This window comes from Ochotona princeps, chromosome 5, assembly GCF_030435755.1.
Source record: "Ochotona princeps isolate mOchPri1 chromosome 5, mOchPri1.hap1, whole genome shotgun sequence".
Taxonomy (NCBI): domain Eukaryota; kingdom Metazoa; phylum Chordata; class Mammalia; order Lagomorpha; family Ochotonidae; genus Ochotona; species Ochotona princeps.
In genome coordinates, this window is record NC_080836.1 from 11,974,095 (window position 1) to 11,999,850 (window position 25,756).

Below are 25,756 nucleotides of genomic sequence, written 5' to 3' on the forward strand. Positions count from 1 at the left end.
TAAGAGTCCCAATATAACATCAACAGCAATTTGCAATATTATGGAATTGACATGGTTTTGAGTAACCAGTATGTTAAAAAAAAAAAGAAAAAAGCAAGTCCTAACCACAACCTATGATTAGCTCATTGACATTTCAATTTTAGTTTATATTCAGGACCGGCTGCTATATACCTTAAAATGGCTATAAGGTACCATTCAGCTGTCTCGTGTCTATTTCATTTTAGTATTTAGCCATTTGTTGTGTTGAAATATAATTTTGCTGATCTTGGCAGATTTTAGGATAATCTAGACTGGCTTGTAACTCTAACAAGATACTTGGGTATGACTTACATTTTAAAGGCTCTGGCTCCCGTGGTCAGTAATAAACAGTCTTGAGCTATAAGAAATATGCCGTGTTGGGTACGAACAGCACTTACCATTAGGTCTCACAAGAAGCACGAGTTCCCCAGAATGTCTCTCACAGCTAGCTTTAATGAACAGCACCACCTGATCATGAGTGTGTTCTGCAATGTCCCGACCATTGATTAGTACAACTTGGTCCCCTTCATTCAATCGAGGGACACAGAGGTCAGCCTGAAACGTAATGCAGCAGAGGTTATAGCACTGTATGCAGTTTTCTCAAAGTAAGCACAGAAACACATTCTTATACATTCTACAGCTGCAGAACGAAAACTGTGTATAGAGAAGCATCTAGTCATTCATTCACCTATTTTTAAGAAGTAGAAATCCAGGGTAGGGGGACAGAAAATCCCAGGGCCTATGGAACTGTGTAATAAAAAAATAACAAAAAATAATTTTTTAAAAAAGTAGAAATCCAGCTTTCCCAGGAAGGCATTATCTTTCTCTTTTTATTCATGAAATTCTTTCCTGACAATATACATGTGCAAACATACAAGTAAGACTGATGACACAGCTTCAGGAAGCCCTCTCACTCTGCACTGTTTAGATACAAATTTCAATGACCATAGTTGAAGTAACATCAGTCACTCAACAAAAAATTGAAATTTTAGTTTCCCAGATGTATTAACTAAAGCTTTACAGCCAACCCTCCAGGTCAATGACTACATAAATGATAGACGCATATGATGATCAGGTAGGTACCTACCACGTCTTTTTAAATCTGCATGGCTTTTTTTTTAAAGATTTATTCATTTTTATTACAGCCAGATATACACAGAGGAGGAGAGACAGAGAGGAAGATCTTCCATCTGATGATTCACTCCCCAAGTGAGCCACAACGGGCCGGTGTGTGCCGATCCAAAGCCAGGAACGTGGAACCTCTTCCAGGTCTCCCACGTGGGTGCAGGGTCCCAATGCTTTGGGCCGTCTTCGACTGCTTTCCCAGGCCACAAGCAGGGAGCTGGATGGGAAGTGGAGCTGCCGGGACTAGAACCGGCACCCATATGGGATCCCGGGGCTTTCAAGGCGAGGACTTTAGCTGCTAGGCCATGCCGCCGGGCCCACCTGTTTTTAAGTTTTATTGGAAAGGCAGATTTACAGAGAGAAGCAGAGACAGAGAAAAAGATCTTCTATCTCCTGGTTCACTCCCCCAGTGGCCACAATCACCAGAATTGAGCTGATCCAAATGTAGGAGCCAAGAGCTTTTTCCTGGTCTTTCACACAGGTGCAGGGTGCACATCTTTGGACCATCCTCGACTGCTTTCCCAGGCCACAGGCAGGGAGCTGGAAGGTGAGCAGAGCACCCTGGATATGAACCAATGATCATATGGGATTGTGCTGGGTGCAAAGCAAGGACTTTAGCCACCAGGCTACCGTATTGTGCCCAGGTACCTACCACTTTTTTCAAGCTCTGTTACTGACCTGTCGATATACATTTGTTATTCAGCTCACACTCAGACAACAAAGTAAATTGCTGTGTTCCTCTTTGTCTCCCACTGGCAAACCCATATAAAAAATGAATAATGTTAAGATGGAAATGACTAAAGATGAAAGTGTAGCAAAGTAATAAAATCCAACTGAGCCTAAAGGTGGAATTTGAATAAAACATAAAGGGATTTGGAGAACAAATAAGTGACCATGGAAATGTTGATCTTACAGCTGTTCCAGCGATTCAAGATATGTAGCCAGGAATCAAGATGGCAGAATAGGGTAAAGACATGTTTAAACGGATGGAGAAACATTTAATCAGGATGAAGCAGAGAGAGCATATTTCAGGAAATAACAAAGGATAGAACAACAGCAGAGGGGTACCTGGAGACTGACAGACACAGAAAAGCAGCGGACATAATGGTGTGGTGTTGCAGTGACTGACACTCCAGAGGCATTCAGCTAACAGCCATCTGAACTCCACCAGCAACCAGGTGGGAAGGAACTTGCACTGGGAGCTCGGGCAGTGAACCCAGACAAAGAACTGTCCGTCCTGCTGGTCCATTTCATTTGACCAGGAGCAGAGACAGAGCAGCAGATCCCAGACAGGCAGTGCGAAAACAGGGTGGATTTCACAGCCCAGTCAGCCCCCTAGAGCCGAATTGGGCACCATTTTGCTTAAGGAGGCAAAGGCAAGGGAAAGGACTGAGCATACGCTGAGCTGGGAATGAACTCATTTCTGACTCAGTGAACTGCATCAATGTGGCATTCTACAGGTTCCACCCAAGACAGGTCTGGGTAGCCCTCAGATCTCACGGCCAACAGATCAAGAATTCTAGTAGTGGTGCGTCAGGCGCCATTTTGTACACTATGGCAAAAGCTTTAGGACTGCAGAGGACAACAATGAACTGCTATGTGCTGAGCTTGCGAGAACTCAATGAGTTCCATGGATTGCACTGCTCCCGCAGGAAAATCATACCGATTGTGGCATTGTACAGGTCAAAACAGGCCCGTGTGGCACCCAGACCTAATGTCCAACAGGTTCCGGAAAGATCAGCGCCACCAACAACCTAACTATATAGGACACCTGGTGTCTCTCTAATCCTGGGACCTGCTACAACTGGAAGTGGAAGAAAGGTTGTACAGATAATAGTGCAGCCTCAGCACAGGAGGTGGTTATTGGTGAGCCGGGAGTTGGAGCTACGGAGTTCTTTGTGGAAATCTAACATAAGAACCCAGACCTGGAACTCACTGGAGGGAGTGGCACAAGTGGCTGCAAGAAAAGAGTTGTGTACCAATTGCAATAAGTAAAATTGAACTGTAGACCTGTGGGTGACACAGCTTAGAAACCTGTCCCAAGGAGAAGACTCTGCTAACCAGAAGTACAAAGACCAAGAGTAAAACAAGAGACAAAGGCACAATGAATATTACTGAAAACTCTCCTGCAAGGGAGCAAAACCCTATGCCAACCTCAGAGTTAACTGAGGGAGACATCGAGAAAATGGGGAAAATAGAATTCATAAAACTCATTTTAAAGCTTCTGATCAACAATGAGAAGCACATACAAGAGTTCAAAGAATTTAAGGAATATTTTACACAAGCAATAGCAGCAATAAGGCAAATCAAGGGTGATATATCAGGAATTAAGAACACAGTAGAGCAAATTAAAAGTATAGTGGAGAGTCTCCAAAATAGAATGAAGCAAGCAGAAGAAAGAATCTCAGAATTGAAAGATATTTCCTGTCATCAGGGGGAAACAAACAAAAAGCTGGAAGCACAGCTGGATCAGGCCAAAAGAAGTATTCAAGAATTGAAAGACACTATTAAGAGGCCAAATATAAGAGTTATGCGAGTCCCAGAAGGTGCAGAAAGGGAAACTGGTTTTACAAATATATTTAATGAAATAATAAAAGAAAATTTCCCTAATCTAGAGAAAGAATTGGGTAACAAGATCCAGGAGGGGCACAGAATTCCCAACAGGCCTGATCAAAAGCAGTCTTCACCAAGACACATGATCATCAAGCTCTCTTCAATCAAACATAAGGAAAAGATCCTTAAATGTGCATGTAAAAAAAAATCAATTGACATATAAAGGAATGCCAATTAAACTCACAGGAGATCTCTCACAGGAAACTCTATAGGCAAGAAGAGAATGGAGGGACATGTTCCAGATCCTAAAAGAAAAAAATCGTCAGCCTAGGATAACATATCCAGCAAAGCTTTCTTTTGTCTTTGAACATGAAATAAAATTCTTTCACAGTAAAGAAAAGCTAAAAGAATTTGCCTCTTCCAAACCTGCCCTACAAATGAGACTTCAAGATGTTCTCTTGACAGAGAAGAGGAATAGCACCCAACAAAACCAAAGGCAAATGTGAAGAACACCCCAGTAAAATGACAACAGAAGCCTAAACCAATGAACAATCCATTCCTAAAATGGCAAGACCAAAGCACCACTCATACATATTAACCCTGAATGTAAATGGCTTAAGGTCAAACAAACGTCATAAATTAGTAGTCTGGATTAAAAAACAAAACCCATCTATTTGCTATCTAGAAGAGACACATTTCATTAACAAAAATCAATGGAAACTATACCACATGGGTTTTGATGTTTTCTGTTAGTTTCATCTCTTCAAAATATTTTCTTCTGATTAAATCATTCAATGACCCATAGATTATACAGTAGCATCATTTTCTGTAAGAAGGTTCTTGATTTTCATTTCTTCAGCTACACATTAGTCACTTAGTAGCATGTTATTTAACTTCATGGTGTTGTTAATTTCTTTTTTCTTCCTGATGTTGATTTTGTTTTGTGGCTCTTGATTTAAAGGGATGTATAGTAGCTGTGTAATGGAGACTGTCATATCTAGTAACATGTCATTTAACTTCATGGCATTGTAAATTTCTATTTTTCTTCCTGTTGTTGATTTTGTATTATGTGTTTCCATTTGAGGGGATGTACAGTAGCTGTGAACTAGAGACTAACATATCCAGATGTGTGGATACAGTGTAGTATGCATTTCTACTTCCAGGCAAAGATGGACTTACAATGAACTGTTTACTATATCTTGACAATAGGATACTAGATTCTCTGCTATTGTCCATGCCCGCAATGATGGACATATGACAGTGTATGAAAACTATACTTTAGGAATGATCTATGGAACTAGGTTGGGGGAGGGTTATTGGGGCTGGGATAAGGGAAATACAGGAGCCTATGGAACTGTATCATAAAATGAGAATAATAATAATAAAATGAAAAATGCGAAAAAAGATAAGTAGCCAAAGAAACTCTAGAGGTTTCTCACAATAAGCAAAGTCTCAACAACAAAATGTTAGAAGTGAACCCACTTATGAGCATTGTGACAATGTGTTAAGTTCTGAAACAAGCAGCAAGCACGGTTTAAATTATCCATGATGTTTCCACAAAGGAAACAATTACTGATACTCCTAATATCAGTTATAGGATACTATATCAATCTTAGATTTATTCTTTTTCAAACTTTTCTATACTTCTGTAAGAGATAGCAAAAAAAGATTTTCATGTTAACAAAACATTAAGAAGTTATAGGAAGGGCCCGATGGCGTGGCCTAGCAGCTAAAGTCCTCGCCTTGAACACCCCGGGATCCCATATGGGCGCCGGTTCTAGTCCCGGCAGCCCCGCTTCCCATCCAGCTCCCTGCTTGTGGCCTGGGAAAGCAGTCAAGGACGGCCCAAAGCTTTGGGACCCTGCACCCGCGTGGGAGACCTGGAGGAGGTTCCTGGTTCCCGGCTTTGGATGTGGCTCACTTGGGGAGTGAATCATCGGACGGAAGATCTTCCTTTCTGTCTCTCCTCCTCTCTGTATATCTGACTTTGTAATAAAAATAAATCTTTAAAAAAAAAAAGAAGTCATAGGAAGTGCTCTACTTTTTTCCACTTGATTATTAGCAACTCTGCGCGGTTTCATCTTGCATGTTTATTTTTTCAGGTCCTCTGCTAAATCAAAGTGAACTCCTTGTGCTTTACTGAGAGAACAAACTTGTGATTAAGGTAAAAGAGAAACAAGGAACAGAAATACGGACAGCATGTTCCAGGGGCGTCACAATGAAAACAGTTAAGCTGGAAGGATGAAAAGCCAGGGAGAGAAACAAATGATGGCGGTGGCTCTCAAAAAAAAGGAGGACCAACTGGGGTGAAGGCATGACAAAATGAAGGCACAGCCATTCCGTCATTATAAACTTAAAATTCAACAAAACCTAACAAGGCAGCATCACCAGCAGGAAGCACACTGACTTACATTTCTCTAATGGTGATGAGATGTGTGATCTAAGACACCTGAAACTGAAAAATGGAGCAGTTATATGTCCTAATTATTTGATGCAGTTGTGAAGACAAAGATGAGACATTCAATCCAAGGCTTTAAAAATCTGGACTGTTCAAAGGCTAGTACTGTGGCATAGCCGATAAGGCTTCCACCTGCAAAACCAGCATTCCATATCAATGCCGGTTCCAGACCAGGCTGTTTCACTTTTGGAACCAGCTCCCTGCTAAGGCACCTGTCTGGGAAAACAGTATAGGATGGCCCATGAACCTACATTAGAGACCCGGATAAAGCTGTTGGGCTGTTAGACTGAGGGGTTCAGTGGCTTTGGGTCAAACATGTACAACTGAAAGGTACCGGTACTCATATCCTGTTCCGACACTTAGGATCAGCAATGTGGTAGGTAACTATACATCTGCTGAGTGAGAATTTGGAGTCACCACTGGATCTGTTTGTGTGTGTGGTGACGATGCTATAAGACTTGTGTTGAATCTGCTAATAAGCACAGTTTATTTAGACTGTAGCTTATCTGCAGTGGCTTGAATATAAAGTTGATTCAGTATAACAACTGGTTTGCACCAAAAAAGAATAGAACAATGACAAGAAGCGGAGTACCAATGACATTTAAAGCTCCTTTTGGTTGTCTGCACTCTGGTGCTTTCATCTTGGGCATCACCTAGGTGGCTATATGTAGAAGGACATTCTGAATCTTTGCTATTGAGAGAGACAGAGCCAGTTCAATCTCATCTGAAAGGTTGGAGAAGATGAATAAACAGGAAAGTTCTTGGCTGGCAGGTTTACATGAAGGACCTGTTACAGGAACAAGTTGTATATTGGGGGACTGTCTCTTGCTTTTGAGATGTAAATGGCTCAAGCTCAAGCCCCTCCTCCCTGGATGCCTATGTGACAAACTTCTTTTAAAGGTTTGATGCTGCTAATAAACTTTGGCTATTGACCATCAGTGAGTTGTGCATGTGTATTATTGTCGGCTCCATGCATCAAGACCATAGCTGCAGGACAGTGAACAGCTATATAATAAATTTTGCATGTATGCTTATGCCAGGGGACGTATCCCAGGAGTATCTGTCAATGTTATTATATATAAAAATCACTAATAATGGTTTTCTAGTTAACTTTGAGGTTGCTACAAAGTAACAATAGCAAAACCCAATTAGGCGGCCTCTTTTTCTCAGACAGTTGGTTCACATAGTTAAATAATAAAGAGTGTTTAGAGAACATTTAGTAACAGAAATGAAATTAGCCGATCAGAAAGCAATGTAAGACGGAATCTGAAAGCAGTCTTTGTTATCTATAGCAGCAATAAAGATAACACACTCAAATCCATTGTCCTATTTTAGAAAGTTTGTAATTGCTGAACCAAATGATGAGTAGCAAGGTTTTTGAATGTTTATAATAGAGGTTAGAAAATTGTTGTAATACTACTACCATTTCTATTTAAAGTAAATGTTTTAAAGAGAAAGCAGGCAAATGTAAGGTGCTGAACTGCTGTTTTCCTAGATAAAAAACTAAACAAGTGAACAACCCACTCCCCATCCCTTCTCCAAACTATACCTCTGACTGTTTTGTTTTTGCAGAGTGCTCTGGAAGATCCTGTTATTTTTAGAAGCACTGGGCCCGGAGCAATGTCCTAGCAGCTAAAGTCCTTGCCTTGCACATGTGCCAGGATCCCATTTGGGTGCCAGTTCTAATCCCAGCAGCACAGCTCCCTGCTTGTGGCTTGGGGAAGCAGTCAAGGACAGTCCAGGGCCTTGGGACCCTGCACCCATGTGGGAGGCCTGGAAGAAGCTCCTGGCTCCTGGCTTTGGATCAGATCAGCTCCAGCCATTGGAGTCACTTGGGGAGTAAATCAATGGATGGAAGATCTTCCTCTCTGTATATCTGACTTTGCAATAAAAATAAATTAATTAAAAAAAATTTTTTTGGAAGCACTACAAGTCTTATACACCTTGTTCATAAAAACAAGAATTTTAAAATGTCCTGTAAGACAGAATAAAAGCTAACTTTCCTGCAAGTTAGTACATTCACCTGACATTTGATAGTTGATAAAAGAAAATTTTTCCTGTATTTAAAAAACATTTTCCGACACAGAGGGTGAGGGCGTAGGCATTTGGCACAGTCGATGAGACGCCACTTGAGATGTCTGCATTCCATGTTGGACTGTCTGACTGGAGACCGACCCAGCTCTGCTTCCAACCCAGCTTTCTGCCTGTGTGAACTCTTAGAGGACACACATGACAGCCCAAGTAACTGGGTTCTTGCCACTCATGTGGGACATCTACTTGCACTTCCTGGCTCCTGGCTTTGGCTTGGCCCAGTCCTGGCTATGGTGAGCATTTAGGGAGTGAACCAATGGATGGAAGATACATAAAAATAAATGAAAATGTAAAAAAAAAAAGTTTTTCAATAAAATAAATCCAACAGTGAAGGCTTTATTTGGAAAGCTCAAATAACTTACAGGTGTTCCTGGTGCTACTCGGGACACAATCACAGGCATCTTCTGATCGTATCCTCCCTTAAAGAAAACAAGTCAATTACTGTCAAAGCTAGAAGACAGGAACTTAAAATCCAAATGCAACATAAATTCTGGATTACCTTTACATTGAATCCAAACCTCCCGTTTTCATCAGGCTTCATTTTAATGAGAACAAGATTATCATGTGGAATACCACCATTAGGCTTAAAAAGACAAAGGTAAATACTGTGTTATTTTTGTCATTTATAATAAGATACATACAAAGCATAATTTTGGAAGCTTCTGTATTGTACACTATGTAAGGAACCATAATTCTAATCAAAATAATTAGTTGAGTACCATCCCTCCTACAATCCAGACACATAGCAAGGACTGTTAACAGGATTTGGTGCTTTGGATACTGTTGGTGGGAATGTAAGTAAGTATAGCCACTGTATAAAGTAGAAAAAAGGTTCCTTAAAAGAAAACAAAAATAATACTATCACGTGATCCAGCAATCCTACTACTTAATAGTAGTTTCCAAGGGAAATGAAATGTATCCTTTGAAGAAAATTTGCACTCCCTTGTTTATTGCAGCAGTATTCACAATATTCAAGAAACATAAAGAACTTAGATGTGGACTCCATCATGAATGAAAAAAGACATATACACAACAAAACACTATTCAGTTTAAAAAGGGCAAAAGCTGATCATTTGAAACATCATGAATGAAACTAATTTCAGTTTGTTAAGTAAAATCACCTAGAGGAAGATTGCCCTCAATTTGTGAAATCTAACAGAAAAGGTGATTTCACAGAAGTTAAAACTATAAAAACAGTTGTCAGAGACTAGGGAAGCAAGAGTGGAGGGAGGGATGAGGAAAGGTTGATTAAACAAGCATTTACATATAGTTAAATAAAAGTAAGACATGCTCACTTCGGGTTAAAAGCCAAATTCCTTACAATTGAAGGAATTAAAGGTCTAAGTCTATTTCCTCCTCATTTACTCACTTTTCTCAAGCTAAACTGACAACTTGTTTTTTGATCATTTAAGTCATACTCCTGGTACAATGGTTTGAATGTGTCCCCACACGGGTTGCAAACTCAACTCCTACAGACCCATGTTGATGGAGTTGGTGACGGTACCTTTGGGAGACAGAAGGACTTGATGAGATCTGAAGGTGGGGATCCTTGAAGGGCAACAGTCACTTCACAAGAAACGGAAGAGAGACTGGGACTCCTAGACTGCTCTGTTTACACATTATGGTGTGGCGAGCAGGCCCTCACCAGAGGCCAGGATCATGCTCTGGGACTGTCCAGATTGACACCAAGAGCTCAACAAAACTGTGTTTTCTATACATTACCCATCTGAGGGGTTAGGTTATAGCAACAGAAAACAGAATGCCATCTGTCTCCAGACCTGCTAGCTCTTTGACTTACCTGCTCTTTTACTTATCACTAAGTTCCTCCCTAGCTCACACTACCTAAAACTACAATACTACTTCTCAAACTCCTAGATTCTCTTTCTGCTTCATCTTTCCTCCCAACACTCATGTTGTCCAATATTGTACTCAAATAATTTACTTTATTTTCTAAAGATTTGTTTCCTTTTTCTTATTTTCTATCTCCAGAGACCATAACAATGCATAGTACACAGCAGGTATTCAATTTTTAAAATGGAAAACAGAATATAAATTATGACAGCAGTGATAAAACTTAATTTATTTTTGATTCACATCAATATTAAAGTGCAGAATATCCTATAATAACCCAGTGACCATAGCGTGAGTGAATGAACATAGCAGCTGACTCCATAGGTAGCATTAGAGTTGTCATTTACTTTCTTCAGCATTTTAATCTCTTTTTGACAGGTTCATAGCAGTGAGAAGAAAACAAACAATACCACAGCAGGATAAAATGCTTATCTTTTGATTTTCAACTTTAGCTAATGTGAGGACGACAAATGAAGAGCTAAAAGGGCAATGAGGGTGGTGGCCTGAGGTCCCTGGCATTACATGCCAGTACCTGTTCAGGTCTGCTCCTCTCTCTATGCTTTGCTTTCCTCTCTAATAGCCCTTTAAATTTTCTGAAACACGTCTATATTGTCTGACTTCATACTTCTTCTGGGACACAGTGTGACCTTTAAAATTACTGATTACCTTTCTTGTGGCTTAAGAAAGCACTGAAAATTCATGAGTGGGGGAACTGTAACTTACCATTTTACTGTGGTAAAGCATGTTCTCTAAAACAAAAGAACTAAAGTAATTGGAAATTACTTTGTAAATTTGAGAGTGGTCTTATATTTCACAAAGGTGTGCTCAATTTCAAAAGGCTCATGAAATCTTAAGTCTGTACATTAAGGAATTATATACAAAAGTTAGTATGTAGTGAGTTATTAAGCAGTTGTTTGAAAGTGTAAGCATGTCTTAGAAGATTTAGACTTAACAGAAATCTGTGTAACACTTAGATTCTAGAATATTAAGCATTTAATAAATTATTGTAATAGCAAACTCCAATATTGAGTTATATCATGGCAGAATTCATGACCAAAGATTGAGGAGAAATAGTTACTGTAACACAATTCATAAGAAAAATATGCCACACTAAAAATAAATTTGATATAAAATAATTCAAAGAAAAGTGACATTATCAGCAGAAGCCACTTACAGTAGACTTTTCAGGGGAAGATGGAACATCAAATGTTTCATTAATATGGTTCTCCAGATCTTGTTGAGAATGTGAATAATAAATTTGGTTCCAACTATTTTTCTTAGATTGTTTAGGTGGTAAAGCTGGAGGCTGTCCATCTTCAGGGGTCTCTTGTGATCTAGACAAGAAAAAAGGGGGAAAAATGAGAATTTTGGAAGTTGTCTTAAACAACTTCTTAAAAAAGGTAGAGTCAAGTGACGAAGATATTGAAAAAAGTTTAATAGGAGGAAGGTCTTAAACAAGTGCCTACTTAAAATTTTTTTATATTACCCTGGGAATAGTAAATTTAGTTTCACATCTCCTTCAATTTGTAAATAATTATAATAAATACACTCCAAAGGTATTCCTATAATTATTAATTTTCCATACATACCTTTTCCAAAAAGTATTTGAAGATTTACAGTGGAGTCATGAGTAGCTAAAGAATAAAGCAAGTAAACAGAAATCCCAAACTGAAAATCAGGCTTTTCCACAGGAAAAAAAACAAAAACCTGGTACAGTCTAAAGAACTGAAGGCATTAGCTTATTTTATTTAGAAATAAAACACAGTGACAAGAGCAATGAACGTAAATATGACAAATATTAGAGGGGTGTTGAGATCATTACCGAAGAGACAAGATGGCATTGATCAGAGTATATAACTTAGGTGAGAAAGCAAAAATTCAATGAATATTGGAGAGAATAAGGCTCCATTTGTGGCAGCAGAAATTGGTAAGAAAAGGGAAGCATTAAAGGAAATTTTAAGGTAAACTGCATTTTTAAAAATTTACTTACTTATTTGAAAGGCAGAGTTACACAAAGACAGGGAGATCTTCCAAGGGCAGTTCATTCCCCAAAAAACTGCAAGAAAGCCAAGAGCCTGGAATTCCATCAGGATCACTCACATGGGTAGCAGAGGTCCAAGTACTTGGGCTATCTTCTGCTGCTTTTCCACACGCATTTGCAGGGAGCTGGATTGGAAGTGGAGCAGCCAGCACTCTGAATGGGTCTGTGCCCTGCAGGACGCCTGCATCTCAGGCAGAGTCTTAACGACCTCATTACAAAGCCAGCTCCAGAAATCCAGAAAACCAGAAATCCAGCTCCAGAGGCTTTTAAGGACAAGCATTACTGTGAATTTCCCACAAAGGCCAGAAGGGGGACCCAGTAGTTCAATCTATGTCCTAGGGAATATGCATCCATGGAGGTTCTGGAGTTGGAAGAAAGTAACACAACAGGAAAGAGCAAAGGGTTCTGGATAACAGCACTGACCATGATTGGAGTAACTGTCTGTCTATAAGGAAGCAGAAGGTCCTCTATGGAAAGAGAATCACCACCTCTTACTCCAGGCATATTTGGATAGATAAAATGTACTAATAAAAAAAAGATGGGCCCGGTGGCGTGGCCCAGCGGCTAAAGTCCTCGCCTTGAACACCCCGGGATCCCATATGGGCGCCGGTTCTAACCCCAGTGGCTCCTCTTCCCATCCAGCTCCCTGCTTGTGGCCTGGGAAAGCAGTTGAGGATGGCCCAGTGCTTTGGACACTGCACCCATGTGGGAGACCCGGAAGAGGTTCCTGGTTCCTGGCTTCGGATTGGCGCAGCACTGGCCATTGCGGTCACTTGGGGAGCGAATCATCGGACGGAAGATCTTCCTCTCTGTCTCTCCTCCTCTCTGTATATCTGACTTTGTAATAAAATAAATAAATCTTTAAAAAAAAAAGAATATTTCTTAATTCATTTATTTGAAATGCGGGGGGGTGGGGGGAGAGAGAGACGGAAACAAAAGGAGAGAAGTCAATCTTTCATCTGCTGATTCAATTTCCAATTGGTCACAACATCTGGTGCTGGGCCAGGCCAAAGCCAGGAGCCAGGAACTTCATCCTGTTTTCCCATATGACTGGCAGCAACCCAACCAGTTACTTGGGCCATCAGCTTTTGTCTCCTTGGTGCATTAGCAGGAATCTGGATTGGAAATGCAGAATATCTGAGATTCAAGCCAGTCACTCCAATACAGGATGTAAGTGTCTCAAAAACAGTGGCTTCTCTGTGCCACAACTCCAATTCTGGGAATACATTTTAGAAATGATTCATGCATGTTATGTCAGGACTCTTGGTTGAATGGGATGATATTCTACCAGCTCTAACAACGGACCAGAAATGGTCTCCCCAAGAGACTGTTCAACCCATCTGGACAATAAGTAGCTGGACTTTATACTTGGTATATGTTTACAAGGAAAGAATCTTGATTGAATTTGAACTGTAATACTGCATCAAGGTGGAGGAAGCCACCAGGGGGGAGGGGATTCCCAGAGCCTATAAAACTGTAACATAATGCAAAATAATTAATAATAATAAAAAAAGAAATGATTCATGCAGGGTAGATACTGTGGCACATCTGGTTAAGCCACTGTTTTGTGCTGCTTGGGATGCTTGAATCACATTTTACAGTACTTGGAATCTTATTTTTCATCTAGCTATCTGGCACTACTCTGCGAAGGCAGCAGATGATGACACGAGCACTTGAGTATCTGCCGCACACGGTAGACACCTAGACTCGAGTTATCTGGCTCCTCACTTCAGCTTAGCCTAGCCCTGGCTGTTGCAGCCATCTGGAGAGTGAACCAGTGCATGGAAGTTCTCTCTCTCATACACACACTATCTCTTTCACCTAAATAAAATTTAAAAAAAAAGGAAAAAAAGAAATTACGCGTACATGTTTTCTACGACTTAATCAATGAGGTACTCAACTTTTATTAATCTTCTCAGCACTGCCTAGTTATCATTATTATCTTTCAAGAAATATTAAGAGATCTCTGCATTTTCTTACGCTATTCTTTGGCCACATTGGTACATTATCTGTAGAAATTGTTGAATGCAAGCACCAAAAATGAACAGTTAGCGTCTAGAGGGGAGAGAGGGAGTGTCTCAAGAATTCCCAGGAACAAGTAAGCACACTAAAAAAAAAACCCACATTTTTTTTTTTTAAAGATTTATTTATTTTATTACAAAGTCAGATATACACAGAGGAGGAGACACAGAGAGGAAGATCTTCCATCTGATGATTCACTCCCCAAGTGAGCCGCAACGGGCTGGTGCGCGCCGATCCGAAGCCGGGAACCAGGAACCTCTTCCGGTTCTCCCACGCGGGTGCAGTGTCCCAGTGCATTGGGCTGTCCTCTACTGCTTTCCCAGGCGACCAAGCAGGGAGTGGGATGGGAAGTGGAGCTGCCGGGATTAGAACCGGCACCCATATGGGATCCCGGTGCCTTCAAGGCAAGGACTTTAGCCGCTAGGCCACGCTGTCGTGCCCTATTTATGCAGTTTTTAAAAATGTGGGTTTTTATCCAGCTCCCTGCTGGTGGCCTGGGAAGGCAGTCGAGGACGGCCCAATGCACTGGGACATTGCACCCGCGTGGGAGAACCGGAAGAGGTTCCTGGTTCCCGGCTTTGGATCGGCGCGCACCAGCCCGTTGCGGCTCACTTGGGGGGTGAATCATCGGATGGAAGATCTTCCTCTCTGTGTCTCCTCCTCTGTGTATATCTGACTTTGTAATAAAAATAAATAAATCTTTAAAAAAAATTTAAAAAACACTGCATAAATAAAACTTTGCACCAAGTACCCTGATTCCAGATTATATAAAATGAAGCAATCTCGCACGTTTGAAAATATAAAATTAGGAAGCAAAATGAAACAAAGGGCTCTTACGGTGATGATTCCAGAACGATGCTATTAGCCTGAGTTGATGATGGAGATCTCTGACTCACAGATATTTCACTGGTGGAAGTATGAACCACATGGTCTACTAAATGACCAACGGAAGATGGTCGCAATCGAGTTCCCTCTTGTGTGAATGCAGAATTTCGACTGAATGAAAAGGAAGAAAACAATAAAAACAAACAGTCTTAACTAATGAAATGGTTGTGTGAGAAAGTGGATGTATGATTTATGACTGTGCTAAGAGCAGCCTTTGGCGAAGACTCTGCTTCAAACAGCAAGGGTGCAGAACGGAAGAAGTCAGGACCTGAGCCGCACTCAACAGGCTGCCACAGGACTTCTCCCACTCAGGCATCCATCATCTCTAACTACCCCTATGCTTTTTTAGTCCCTATACTTTATTATCTTGTTCAGCACAGACAAGACTGATTAGAAAAGATGATCTGGATGGGAGTTGAAGACAACCACCACCACTTGGGAAATCATTTTTAAACAGCACGTGCTCCCTTGAAAATGCTGCTGGGGATCCAAATGAAATGTCAATATCAAGTATAAAACACAAAAGATTTTCAAGTCTACTAACAGATTCTGAATTATTTATTAGGGACCTTGCTGTGAAAGTCAACTGTGGAAGAACCTAGGGCTCCTTTGCTCACTGCTGCACTTCCTTATTTTCTAAGGGTAAGGAGCAGGTGAAGAGGAAATAGTGTCCTAGAGTAAGGAAGAACACGTTTGACTGAAAGAGTGAATCTTCATATAGCCTCCTTTCCAGGCAACAGAAACATGCAGTCAGTGATTCAGAAAACAGCAAAAGGCCCCTTTGGGTATTGGGTTTCTACTTACTGATTAGGAGTTCCAGGTGGAGATCGTGAGGGAAGGCTCTGTGTTTCTAATCTGTCATCAGATATTGAGTTTCTGCTTACCACTTCCCAATCCATCAATTTTCGTGCTAAGGGCTTACTTGGAGATCTGGAGAAATAATTGAAATACCATTATTTGATATCCTAAACTACGAAAAAAAATTCTACAGTTTCATAGATTATATTCTAGTTGAGCCAACAGTTTCCTTAATAACAAATTCATGTAAAGGTTATTTAGTAAATAAGTTTTATTTGCTGTATAGGAAGAAATGCCAGTAAAAGTCCAACAGAAACTAGGGTAGCGGACAAAAAAAGAAAAAACAAGAAAAAGGAAAAATATGAGTAGTTTGCTATTAATCACTTTCTCAGATGTTATCAATCTTAATATTGTCTATTATGGCAAAGTTTCTGGAAATCTAGCTTATCTTGCAACATATTAAACAATCCCTACAATATTATCTTCTGAAAATGTTTTTAGTGTGAACTTAAACCCCCTGGTTCCATGTAAGGAAGATAAGGATGCACATTATGCATTTTTATTTTTTTCTTTTAGGCAGATTTACAGAGAGAAAGATCTTTCGTCTGCTGGTTTGCTCTGCAACTGGCCACAATGGCTGGAGCTGAACCGAACCAAAGCCAGGAGCCAGGAGCTGCCTCCGGGTCTCCCACACAGGTGCAGGGTTCCAACACTTTGGGCTGTCCTCACCTGCTTTTCCAAGCCACAAGCAGGGAGCTGGATGGGAAGCGGGGCTGCCGGGATTAGAACCAGTACCCACATGGGATCCCGGTGCATGCAAAGCAAAGACTTTAGCAGCTAGGCTATTGCACTGGGTCCATCAGTCGGGTTTTTATTTTTACAAATACATTTTGAAAGGTTATCTACTCTGTCATGAAGTAAGGAATAAAAGAATGCATGTTTTATTACCCATCTATATGCTGTAATGTATCACAGTGATAAAGATGACAGCTAAGTGTTCCTTTAAGGAAAAGGTTTTCACATCAATCAACACAGAAGATACTAATACATGCAGTGATCATAAACCTTTAGAAGTTCAGGAATGATAACAACAATGTTGTTTTATATAGAAGTTCAAATACTGGCAAAAATTCATCAAAAAGACATGCCTAGCTTTCTGATATTCTGCTTTAACATGTTTGTTGGTTTAATAAGTTAAGCTACTCTATAAAATATAATAAATCATTGTGTAGCCAGTTCTATATTTCAGTAATAAATTCACTGACACATATAAAAATTACTTTGTTTTCCATCATATCACAAGAAAAATAAAAATAGATCCTGATATTCAGCTACAAAAACCAGATAGAGAAATTTAGATGAATCACCTATTTGTGTAAAGTTAAAAAACTGAGACTATTTCCGGTTACAGTTCACAGAATTCACAGGTCAAGATTTAGTTTCATATTATCGAATAATAAGGAATTATACTTAACACCATACTTACTTCTTAGCTAATCAAGATTTCTTTCCCTTAAACTTGGTCATCACTTTTCCCCTCTCTTCAATCAAAGGATAAAGTAAATGTAATATTAAGTAAGCCAATACATTAAAACTTAGGGCAGGCAAATTTGGTGCAGTAATCAAACTGCCACTTGGGACACCCACATCGTGTATTAGAGGGCCTGGTTTGAGTCACCAACTACTCTGCTTCGATCTAGCTTCCCACCTATGTATACTGCCTCGGTCCCTGTCACCACATGAAAGACTCAAACTGAGTTCTGGCCTCCTGTTTTCACCTGGCCCAGTCCTAACTGTAGTAATTAGTTTCATATACAGTGAAAATAAATTTATGAGACCATTACTGAAATTCTAATTGTTACTGAGTTTGCAGTTGTCTTGTTGTCTAAAATATCATTTTCTGTAAGTTAAACATACAAAAAAAAAAAGGACTAAAAAAAGCACGATAATACTGATCAAAGGATACTTGTTAGAGTGTTATGTAGATAGTAGGAAGATAAAAGTAATGAGCAGATACAACAAAGCCTAGTTTTGGCCTTCTATTAGACAAATCATTTAAGCCTCTACATCTAAATATCTAAATTTACTGCTACAATATGATTATTAAATTCCTCTCTATCTCTTAAATTTTATGATTTAGGAGCAACTAGATTTTAAAATAATCTTTTAACCTATAAATTTTAGTAAACCATGAATAATTTGACCTAGCTAACTGACCAAACTACACAAAGTGGCCTAACATTTCAGGAATTTATAGCCAAACACTTGGAAGTTTCACATGATGATTTATTTTTAATTTAAAAGCTAACGGGCATTTTCTAAAGTTGTGTAATGTTATTAGCTAAAAAAGACACTGACCTCATTTTACTTCACATAACTCAAGTAGGCAACTATGAACACTGACCATTACTGTGAACTTAGATTAGAGGACTTTCTGACAACCCCAGGACACCATTTGGTTCAACCTTCTCATACTCTAGTGCAAAAACAAGCCTATCAGTCACAAAAAATGGTGATCTAGTATGACATTATACACTCAATGTTTAAAGTAGACTTGTTAAACTTACCAATTGTGGCTCTTCTATTAATGTTAATTCTTAATTTTAATAAACTACTCTCTCCTTATATATTACAGTAAGTTAAGACAGGGTTTACTAACTAGAGTAAGGAGATAACTAGTTTCATTTTCTAAAAGGAAAAGAAAGTTACTAGAAGGAAAAAAATTCAGCACACTCACCCACTATAAAGCATCAGGACAAGTTATCTTCGTTGATGGACTGAATACATTTAGGAATGTTTTCAATGTAAAACCCGATTTCAAGTATTTTCTTTTATTAACAGTTTTAACCTCAGAGACCCACCCACTCAAGCTTGTTGTCTATGTTTCCTGTTAAGTGTGGAAATTTCAAAGAAAAAAATACCACACTGATCACTGTGCTTGCAATGTGGTAAATTTATTTTTTGACCATGGCACCTTATTTTTCTATTGTATTAAAACACTGGCTTGTTCCCTGCTTGGTTATTATTATATGAAAAATGAAAAAGCATGACAGCAATTCAATTGATGTGCAAAACAATAAAAAAACCTTGTCATATGAAGCATATAAGGAGAAATCTTTTCTTTCTATGAGCTTTCATACTGCCAACTCAAATTCCAAAAACTCTAGAATTCCCTAACACATTAAATAAGTAACTTAATAATTGCTAAAAGCAAAAGAGAATTTTAGTAGCTATGAATCAGGTCATCACAACAAAACGATAAAAGGTCATTAAACAGTCCAGTACTGCTAAAACATCTGCCAAACAAAATGAACACGAGAGCCACATAAGGCTTTCCTTTTGCAAATGTTACACAACTGACATTGCAAAGTGTATATTTTACAAAATAACCTAACTGTGCATTTAACTAATATACATATAAAATGAACTAAGTAGTAGGTGTTAACTGCATATACTAAAATCGCAAATGATCAAAAGTGCTGAAATAACATTTAAAGAAACTACATGTAATACTAAGCTTTAATATATAACTACAACTATGATTTAGTGCTTACAATAGGATATCACGCAACTAGTCATCAAATCACATGTTGTATCTTTTTAGAATAAATTATCAAGTAAGAAAAAGGTGAAATGTATTGTTAGAAAAGGAATAAAAAAGGTTTAAGTATATACTTATAGTATCACTATGATTAAGAAAAAATAACATTTTCTCAAGAGTAACTACAAGGAAAATCATTTCATATTAACATTTTATTGTACATTTCATCTTTGTACAGGTATTTACACTTCTAACTGGGTACAATGGGATCTAACATAGCAAAGGAGAAACTTTTGAATAATTTCTGTGGTCATGTCTATTAGCCTCTGTGCATTTTTTTGTTTCCCTTCCAAAACAGGAATGTGGCATTAGGACTTCTATTGCCTATTTAACAGGCAAAAAAGACAGTATTTCACTCTTAAATTGAAAAACAAAGCTAATTTTAAAACATTCTAGAAATATTTGTTAAAAACATTTTGACCAAATGCCGAAATAAAATTATGTCCTTCAAATTCAAGCAAGCTGATCACAAACACTGTAGCCCTGACCAGCTGAACGCTCACCACATCAAGACACTGTCTGCATTGACTGTTTTCCTGTTCAGTAGATTAATCATAGACAATCAGGATGAAAGTAACCCCAGAATGCAGGTGGGGGCTGGGGGGAGGAAGCAGGCTTTATCATCCAAACAAACTAAAAGCATGCTTCAGTAATTTTTTTCTTCACAATGTTCTTCAAGGAGCTTAAGATATTTATGATTTATTTCCACAAGCTTTCAGGACCTGATACTGTGAGAGCCTCGGATGGTGCTAGCAGTAAGTGCTCTGGAGTAAGGGACAAGACAGGGTCAAGGCGGGAATTATTAAGTTACATCTACAGATTACGGTAAGAGTATTCAGCTGCTCCAAGATTTATTGCCACCATAAATTACTAAAAGTCTCACCAGTGAAGAACATTTGCGTGATACATATTAAGTGATAAAAGCAAGCAATAAAATAGATGAAAACTATTTTAGATCAAACATACACATGCATATATCTTTGTCAATGTATGTTCAGACAAACCTCAAATTAATCTAACCTCCTCCCCAGTTTTAAGTGGCTACCTTGTGATGTCAGGGTTTTTTTGGACACCGTTGGGGTTTCACAATAAACCCTCACTTCCATTACTACGAAAAAAGGAGTGGAAGGGAAAACCTTTCGGAGAGAAGGGAAAATCTCTGAAAACACAATACTCTTTTCCCTTCACGAACAAAGCAGGAGAGTTATCTGGATAACTACTAAAAGCAAAATTTAGAGTAACATCAAAAGCAACATTCCATAGTTCTCTTCTATTAACACCTCTAAAACCTCCAGGAACAGTGGACATCAGGCACACAATTACTGAAGGACTTACTGTGTGTAAGTCGTTTGCACCGAAAGCACACTCCTCTCTAGCATCCCTCTATCTGGCTGGGCGTCAGCTTCGGTTGGAACTCTCCGTTCTCTACGCTCCATTCCATCACCATCCTTTACTGTTCTCCCGTGGATGGCTGCAGCTTACTTCCCTAACCCTGTTCACAAAACTATTCTTTAAGACCTAACTCTAATCATGTCATTTCTCTAGCTAAAAGGCAAACTGGCTCTAACAGACTCTTAGGAAAAAAAAAAAAAAGGAAGAAGAAACATGGCAAACAAATACAAAGCAACTTATCTATCTCTTAATATGACTGAAATGAACAGAGAAGTGAGCTGGATAACATGTCAGTCGCTAAATTTCTCAAAAAATGTATTAACATAGGGAACTAATCCTCCATCAAAATATTATATTCATAACATGATGCTTGATTTAGTTTATTCAGAGCTTTATTGCTTGGCATAGAGTAATGCTCACATTAGAAAAAGAATCAATAAATGCATCACTTCATCAGCATAATGTAAGAAAGGATGTGGTCATTGTATAATCATTTGGAAAAGATTAATTTTTATACTTCCTTGTAAAAAATCAGACACTAAAACAAAATTGGCTTACCTTGCAAATACCCTGTCTTTATTTGCCTTTTCTTTGCCATATTGAACTGACTGGACTTCAGTTCTCCCACTGAAATACACAAATACGGACAACAATAATATCTTAAAGAGAACTACAAGATAAAATGACAACACATAACATAATTACATTACCATTTCATAAGAGACAAGACATTTCTAGCAGAGAAAAGGAAGCAAAATAAGAAGCAAACACTGGACGACATTCCAGTTCTACTTGGATGGGTAAGGTTTAATTATAGCCCCTCCATTAGAAACAAACATAGTCTTCACAGACATTTCATTTTCTGGTCCTTTCCCTTACTTGAATCAACATGGGAGGAATTAATTTTGCACAAGAGGAATTCTCTCTAAACGCCATAGACAGTCTGTCTAGAGTCAGATTATCACACTCCAATTCAAGTAAGTCTCTGTCAGCCCAGCCCTCCCTTTCCAAGCCTGGGGCTTTCCGGTCTTCATCATTCTTTCATGAGTATTGGAGAAATTCTCTTTGGGTAAGCTCTTTTTCCTTTTCTATTGCTAAGGATCAAAGCATGAAAACTGCTTACACTCCCTACTCCTTTCATATCTACATACATGGCCACTCCAGGTTTCCGCATATGGAAAAGAAGGCAGGCTAGAAATACTGTGGGGGTTGGGCACTAGAAGATGTGCCTTGAAGATTATTTGTGTTGCAAACAGTCTGTGCAGGGGAATAGATTCTCCTTTGTGGCATAACAATACGTTCACATTTGCTTTCTTAATAAAGACTTGGATCTCAAATGATTTGCTGGTGGAAGCTCATTACTTAAATGTCAGTGAGCCTAAATTTCTAGTACATCAGATACAACCATTACAAATGCGGACATCTAATGCATATAAAAGCAGTCAAATGCAGATTTCCAAGACTAAATAAGTGATTTTAAAACCATCTTCCACAGACATATATAAATAAGAGCTGAATGGCACACCTGAGACTTTTTAATGAGAAAATGAAAAAGTACTTTTTTTTTTTCACTTGAGGTATAGGACAGGGAGAGGAAGGTAGATATAGGTGTGTGTGGAGAGGGTGGAAGGACAGATAGATATCCTATCTGATGAACTTCCCAAATGCCCTGAAGGAGGATCAAGGGTGGGTCAGGCCAGAGTTGGGAGCTGGGAGCTCACTCAAGTTCTACTCCATGGGTGGCAGACATCCATTTATTTAAGCCTTCACTGCTGCCTTCCAGCATAGCACTTACTGGATGCCGGAGTTGGGGGCCAGGGATGGTTATCAAATCCGGCATTCTGGTATATAACACAGGTGTCCAACCAGCATCTTAAACACTAGCCCAAATGCCCATACCAGCATGTCTTTCAAATACTGGTAAGTTGAAGTTTCCTTAAAAAATATATTCCATCTAAGAAGGTAACAAATTAAGGCTCATCATTATGTTATATTGTGTATTAGTGATTTCAATTCCTTGGATACTTCATAATGAAATAAAGATATGTAAATGAGAAAGTTAGTGGTGAAACCAATGAATTTCTCTGACATATCCAGTTCCACCTTTCCTTTGAAATAACGTTCTAACAAGTGTGACATAGTTCTAGTTTTCCTGGTCTTTGCTTAAAAGGAAAAATAAATTGCTTATTTACACCACACTTACTGGAGGTAGGCTGTGTCCAAATGAAACTTTGTCATGCTGCTATTCCTAGTTCATTTCAAATTTAAAAATTCATTTAGTTTTGTTGGAAAGGCAGATTTACAGAGAGAAGCACAGACAGAAAGACTTTCCACCTGTTACTTCACTCCCCAAATGGCCGCAACGGCTGGAGCCGAGAGGATCCAAAGCCAGGAGCCAGGAGCTTCTTCAAGGACTCCTACATAGGTGCAGGGTCCCAAGACTTTGGGCCATCCTCCACTGCTTTCCCAGGCTACCAGTAAGGAGTTGGATGGGAAGCAGAGCAGCTGGGACATGAATTGGTACTGTATGGGATCCTTGAGCTTGCAGATGGAGGTTTTAGCCAACTGAGCCATTGCACCGGGCCCTAAAGTTTATTAGTCATTTTGAATTTTAATGTGCTTCATATATATTCTAAAATATTTTAAGGACTGCAAACACAAAACTTCTAAAATTATAAATACAACACACACACACACACACATTTATGTGAACTGAGCCACTGCAGGTCTTCATTGACTATCATGTGCTCTGCTCTGCTTTGTAAGCAGCTATAGGTCAACCAACTCCATTCTCTAGATCCCACTGCTTCTACAAGGCACTGGTAGAAGATTAGAAAGTGGAGACAGGCAAAGTGGGACTAGTTGGTAGGTGTTGCCATTTGCTTTCATGGTCATGGGGATAAGGTGAAATGAGATCAGGCATCTTGGAGATGGCTCCAGCACTTCTCTGCAGGATCCAGTGGCTCTGGTAGTGTAGCAGCAGGACTGGCTTGGATATGTCACAGGTTCTGATGCTTGGGCAATACCCGTTTTTTCCTGTTTGTTTCTCTCTAGACCTCTTCTTTTGCTGTCCTAGACTTTCCAATAGTTATAGAGCCAATTTTGCTTCCCTGACTAAACCATTACTGACACTTTCAAATGTCAGTATTCATACAGATTCAGTGGAACATTACTAAAGGATGAATACGCTGAATTTCACAATAAAGGTGTAATTAAAAAATAATGGGAGAAATTTCTTAATACCAAAGGTGGAAAAGGAAATGATAAGTTTATGTTGGTGCAAAAGTCCTGAAATTCGCACATAGTTTTTTTCATACTGCACATTTCCATGTGCTATTTGGGACCCAATAGTATTGTTACAAGAATAAAATACAAAAATGCTCATCTCACAACACTCACTTTTGCCAAGAAGATACATATTTTCACTACTGAGAAAGTACCAATTGTTAAAAAAAATATGTGGATGTATACATGTACTTATGGAAATTTAAATACAAAAAAGCACAGCAAGCAAAAAACTGTTACATATCTTTAGCCAGTCTATCCTTAAGAAATCAGTCACCATAATAAATGAACAGCTAGAATTCATTCTGGAATTTCTTGCATACACAACTTGTTAGACTTAATTTTATTATATAGCAAGTGTACAGACACTGCACTAATGAAGAACATCTGATTTCCCCCAAATTATATATTTAAAAAATACTGCTCATTTAAAAAGAATACAATAATACCATGCATGTACTCAAACCATCATGGAGTGAAACTAGAGACCAGTAAGTCAAAATATCCCAGAAGACATCCAAAAACATGGAGATTAAATAATATGCTACTAAATGAGCAATGGGTTAGAGAGAAAATCAAAAGGGGAAATTAAAAAAATTTCTTAAAACAAATGAAGGCATCAACACAACATATCAAAACTTATGGTGCATGATCAAGGCAGTGCTAAAGAGGAAAGTTCATTTCAATCAATGTCTATGTTAACAAGCTAGAAAAGCACCAAGTAAATAAGCTAACACTATAGTTGAAGGAGCTACAAAAACAATAGCCAAGTAATCCCAAGATTAGCAGGAAAAAAGAAATAAACAAAATAAGGGAGGAAATAAGCCAAATAGAGACAAAAACAACAATACGTAAGATCAATGTATCAAAAAGCTAGTTCTTTGAGAAAATCAATGAAACAGATTCCTCACTAGTCCAACCAATCAATAAAGGAGGGAGAAGATACGAACCAAAAGCATCATAGACAAAAAGGAAAGTATGACAACAGATACATCGGACATACACAGAATGATTCAGAACTATTACAAGTATCTATATCCAACAAATCAGAAGACCTAGAAGAAATGGATAGATTTTTGTACACATACATTCTACTAAAATTCAATCATGAGGCAATTAATAATCTAAACAGACCTATAACATGGACTAAGATGGAATCGGCAACTAAAGCTCTCCCAATCAAGAAAAGCCTTGCACCAAATTTAGGATTCACTCCTGAATTTTACTAAACATTGCAAGAGGAACTTACCCCAATCTTCCACAAGCTATTCCAAACACTGGAAAAGAGGCAATCCTACCAAACCCTTTCTATGAAGCCAATATCACCGTAATACCAAAGCCATATAGAAACACAACAGAAAGAGAACTACAGACCAATATCTCTGATGAACATAGACGCAAATATTCTCAACAAAACACTAGCCAACAGGATCCAGCAGTACAAAAGGCAGATCATTCACTCGGACCAGGTGGGATTTATCCCAAGCATGCAGGGATGGTTCAACATTTGCAGTGATACACCATGCCAACAAATTGAAAAACAAAAACCATTAAGTCATCTCAATAGATGCAGAGAAGGGATTTAGTAAAATTTAACATCACTTCATACTGAAAACCTTAAGCAAGAAAGGCATAG

The 25,756-nt window shown here is 38.8% G+C and overlaps 1 protein-coding gene across 4 annotated transcripts in view; it reads right to left on the reverse strand.

The window, feature by feature from the left end:
- Positions 1-25,756, reverse strand: part of PTPN4 (protein tyrosine phosphatase non-receptor type 4) — a 176,368-nt gene that overhangs the window by 29,881 nt on the left and 120,731 nt on the right. For all 4 annotated transcript variants that reach the window (XM_058664392.1, XM_058664390.1, XM_058664391.1 and 1 more), the window contains 7 exons: positions 21,394-21,462; positions 15,849-15,974; positions 14,997-15,155; positions 11,271-11,430; positions 8,745-8,828; positions 8,608-8,664; positions 417-573 (listed from right to left, as the gene is read on the reverse strand). In XM_058664392.1, the coding sequence (XP_058520375.1) occupies positions 417-573; positions 8,608-8,664; positions 8,745-8,828; positions 11,271-11,430; positions 14,997-15,155; positions 15,849-15,974; positions 21,394-21,462 (812 nt within the window). The remainder of the gene's footprint in view (positions 1-416; positions 574-8,607; positions 8,665-8,744; positions 8,829-11,270; positions 11,431-14,996; positions 15,156-15,848; positions 15,975-21,393; positions 21,463-25,756) is intronic.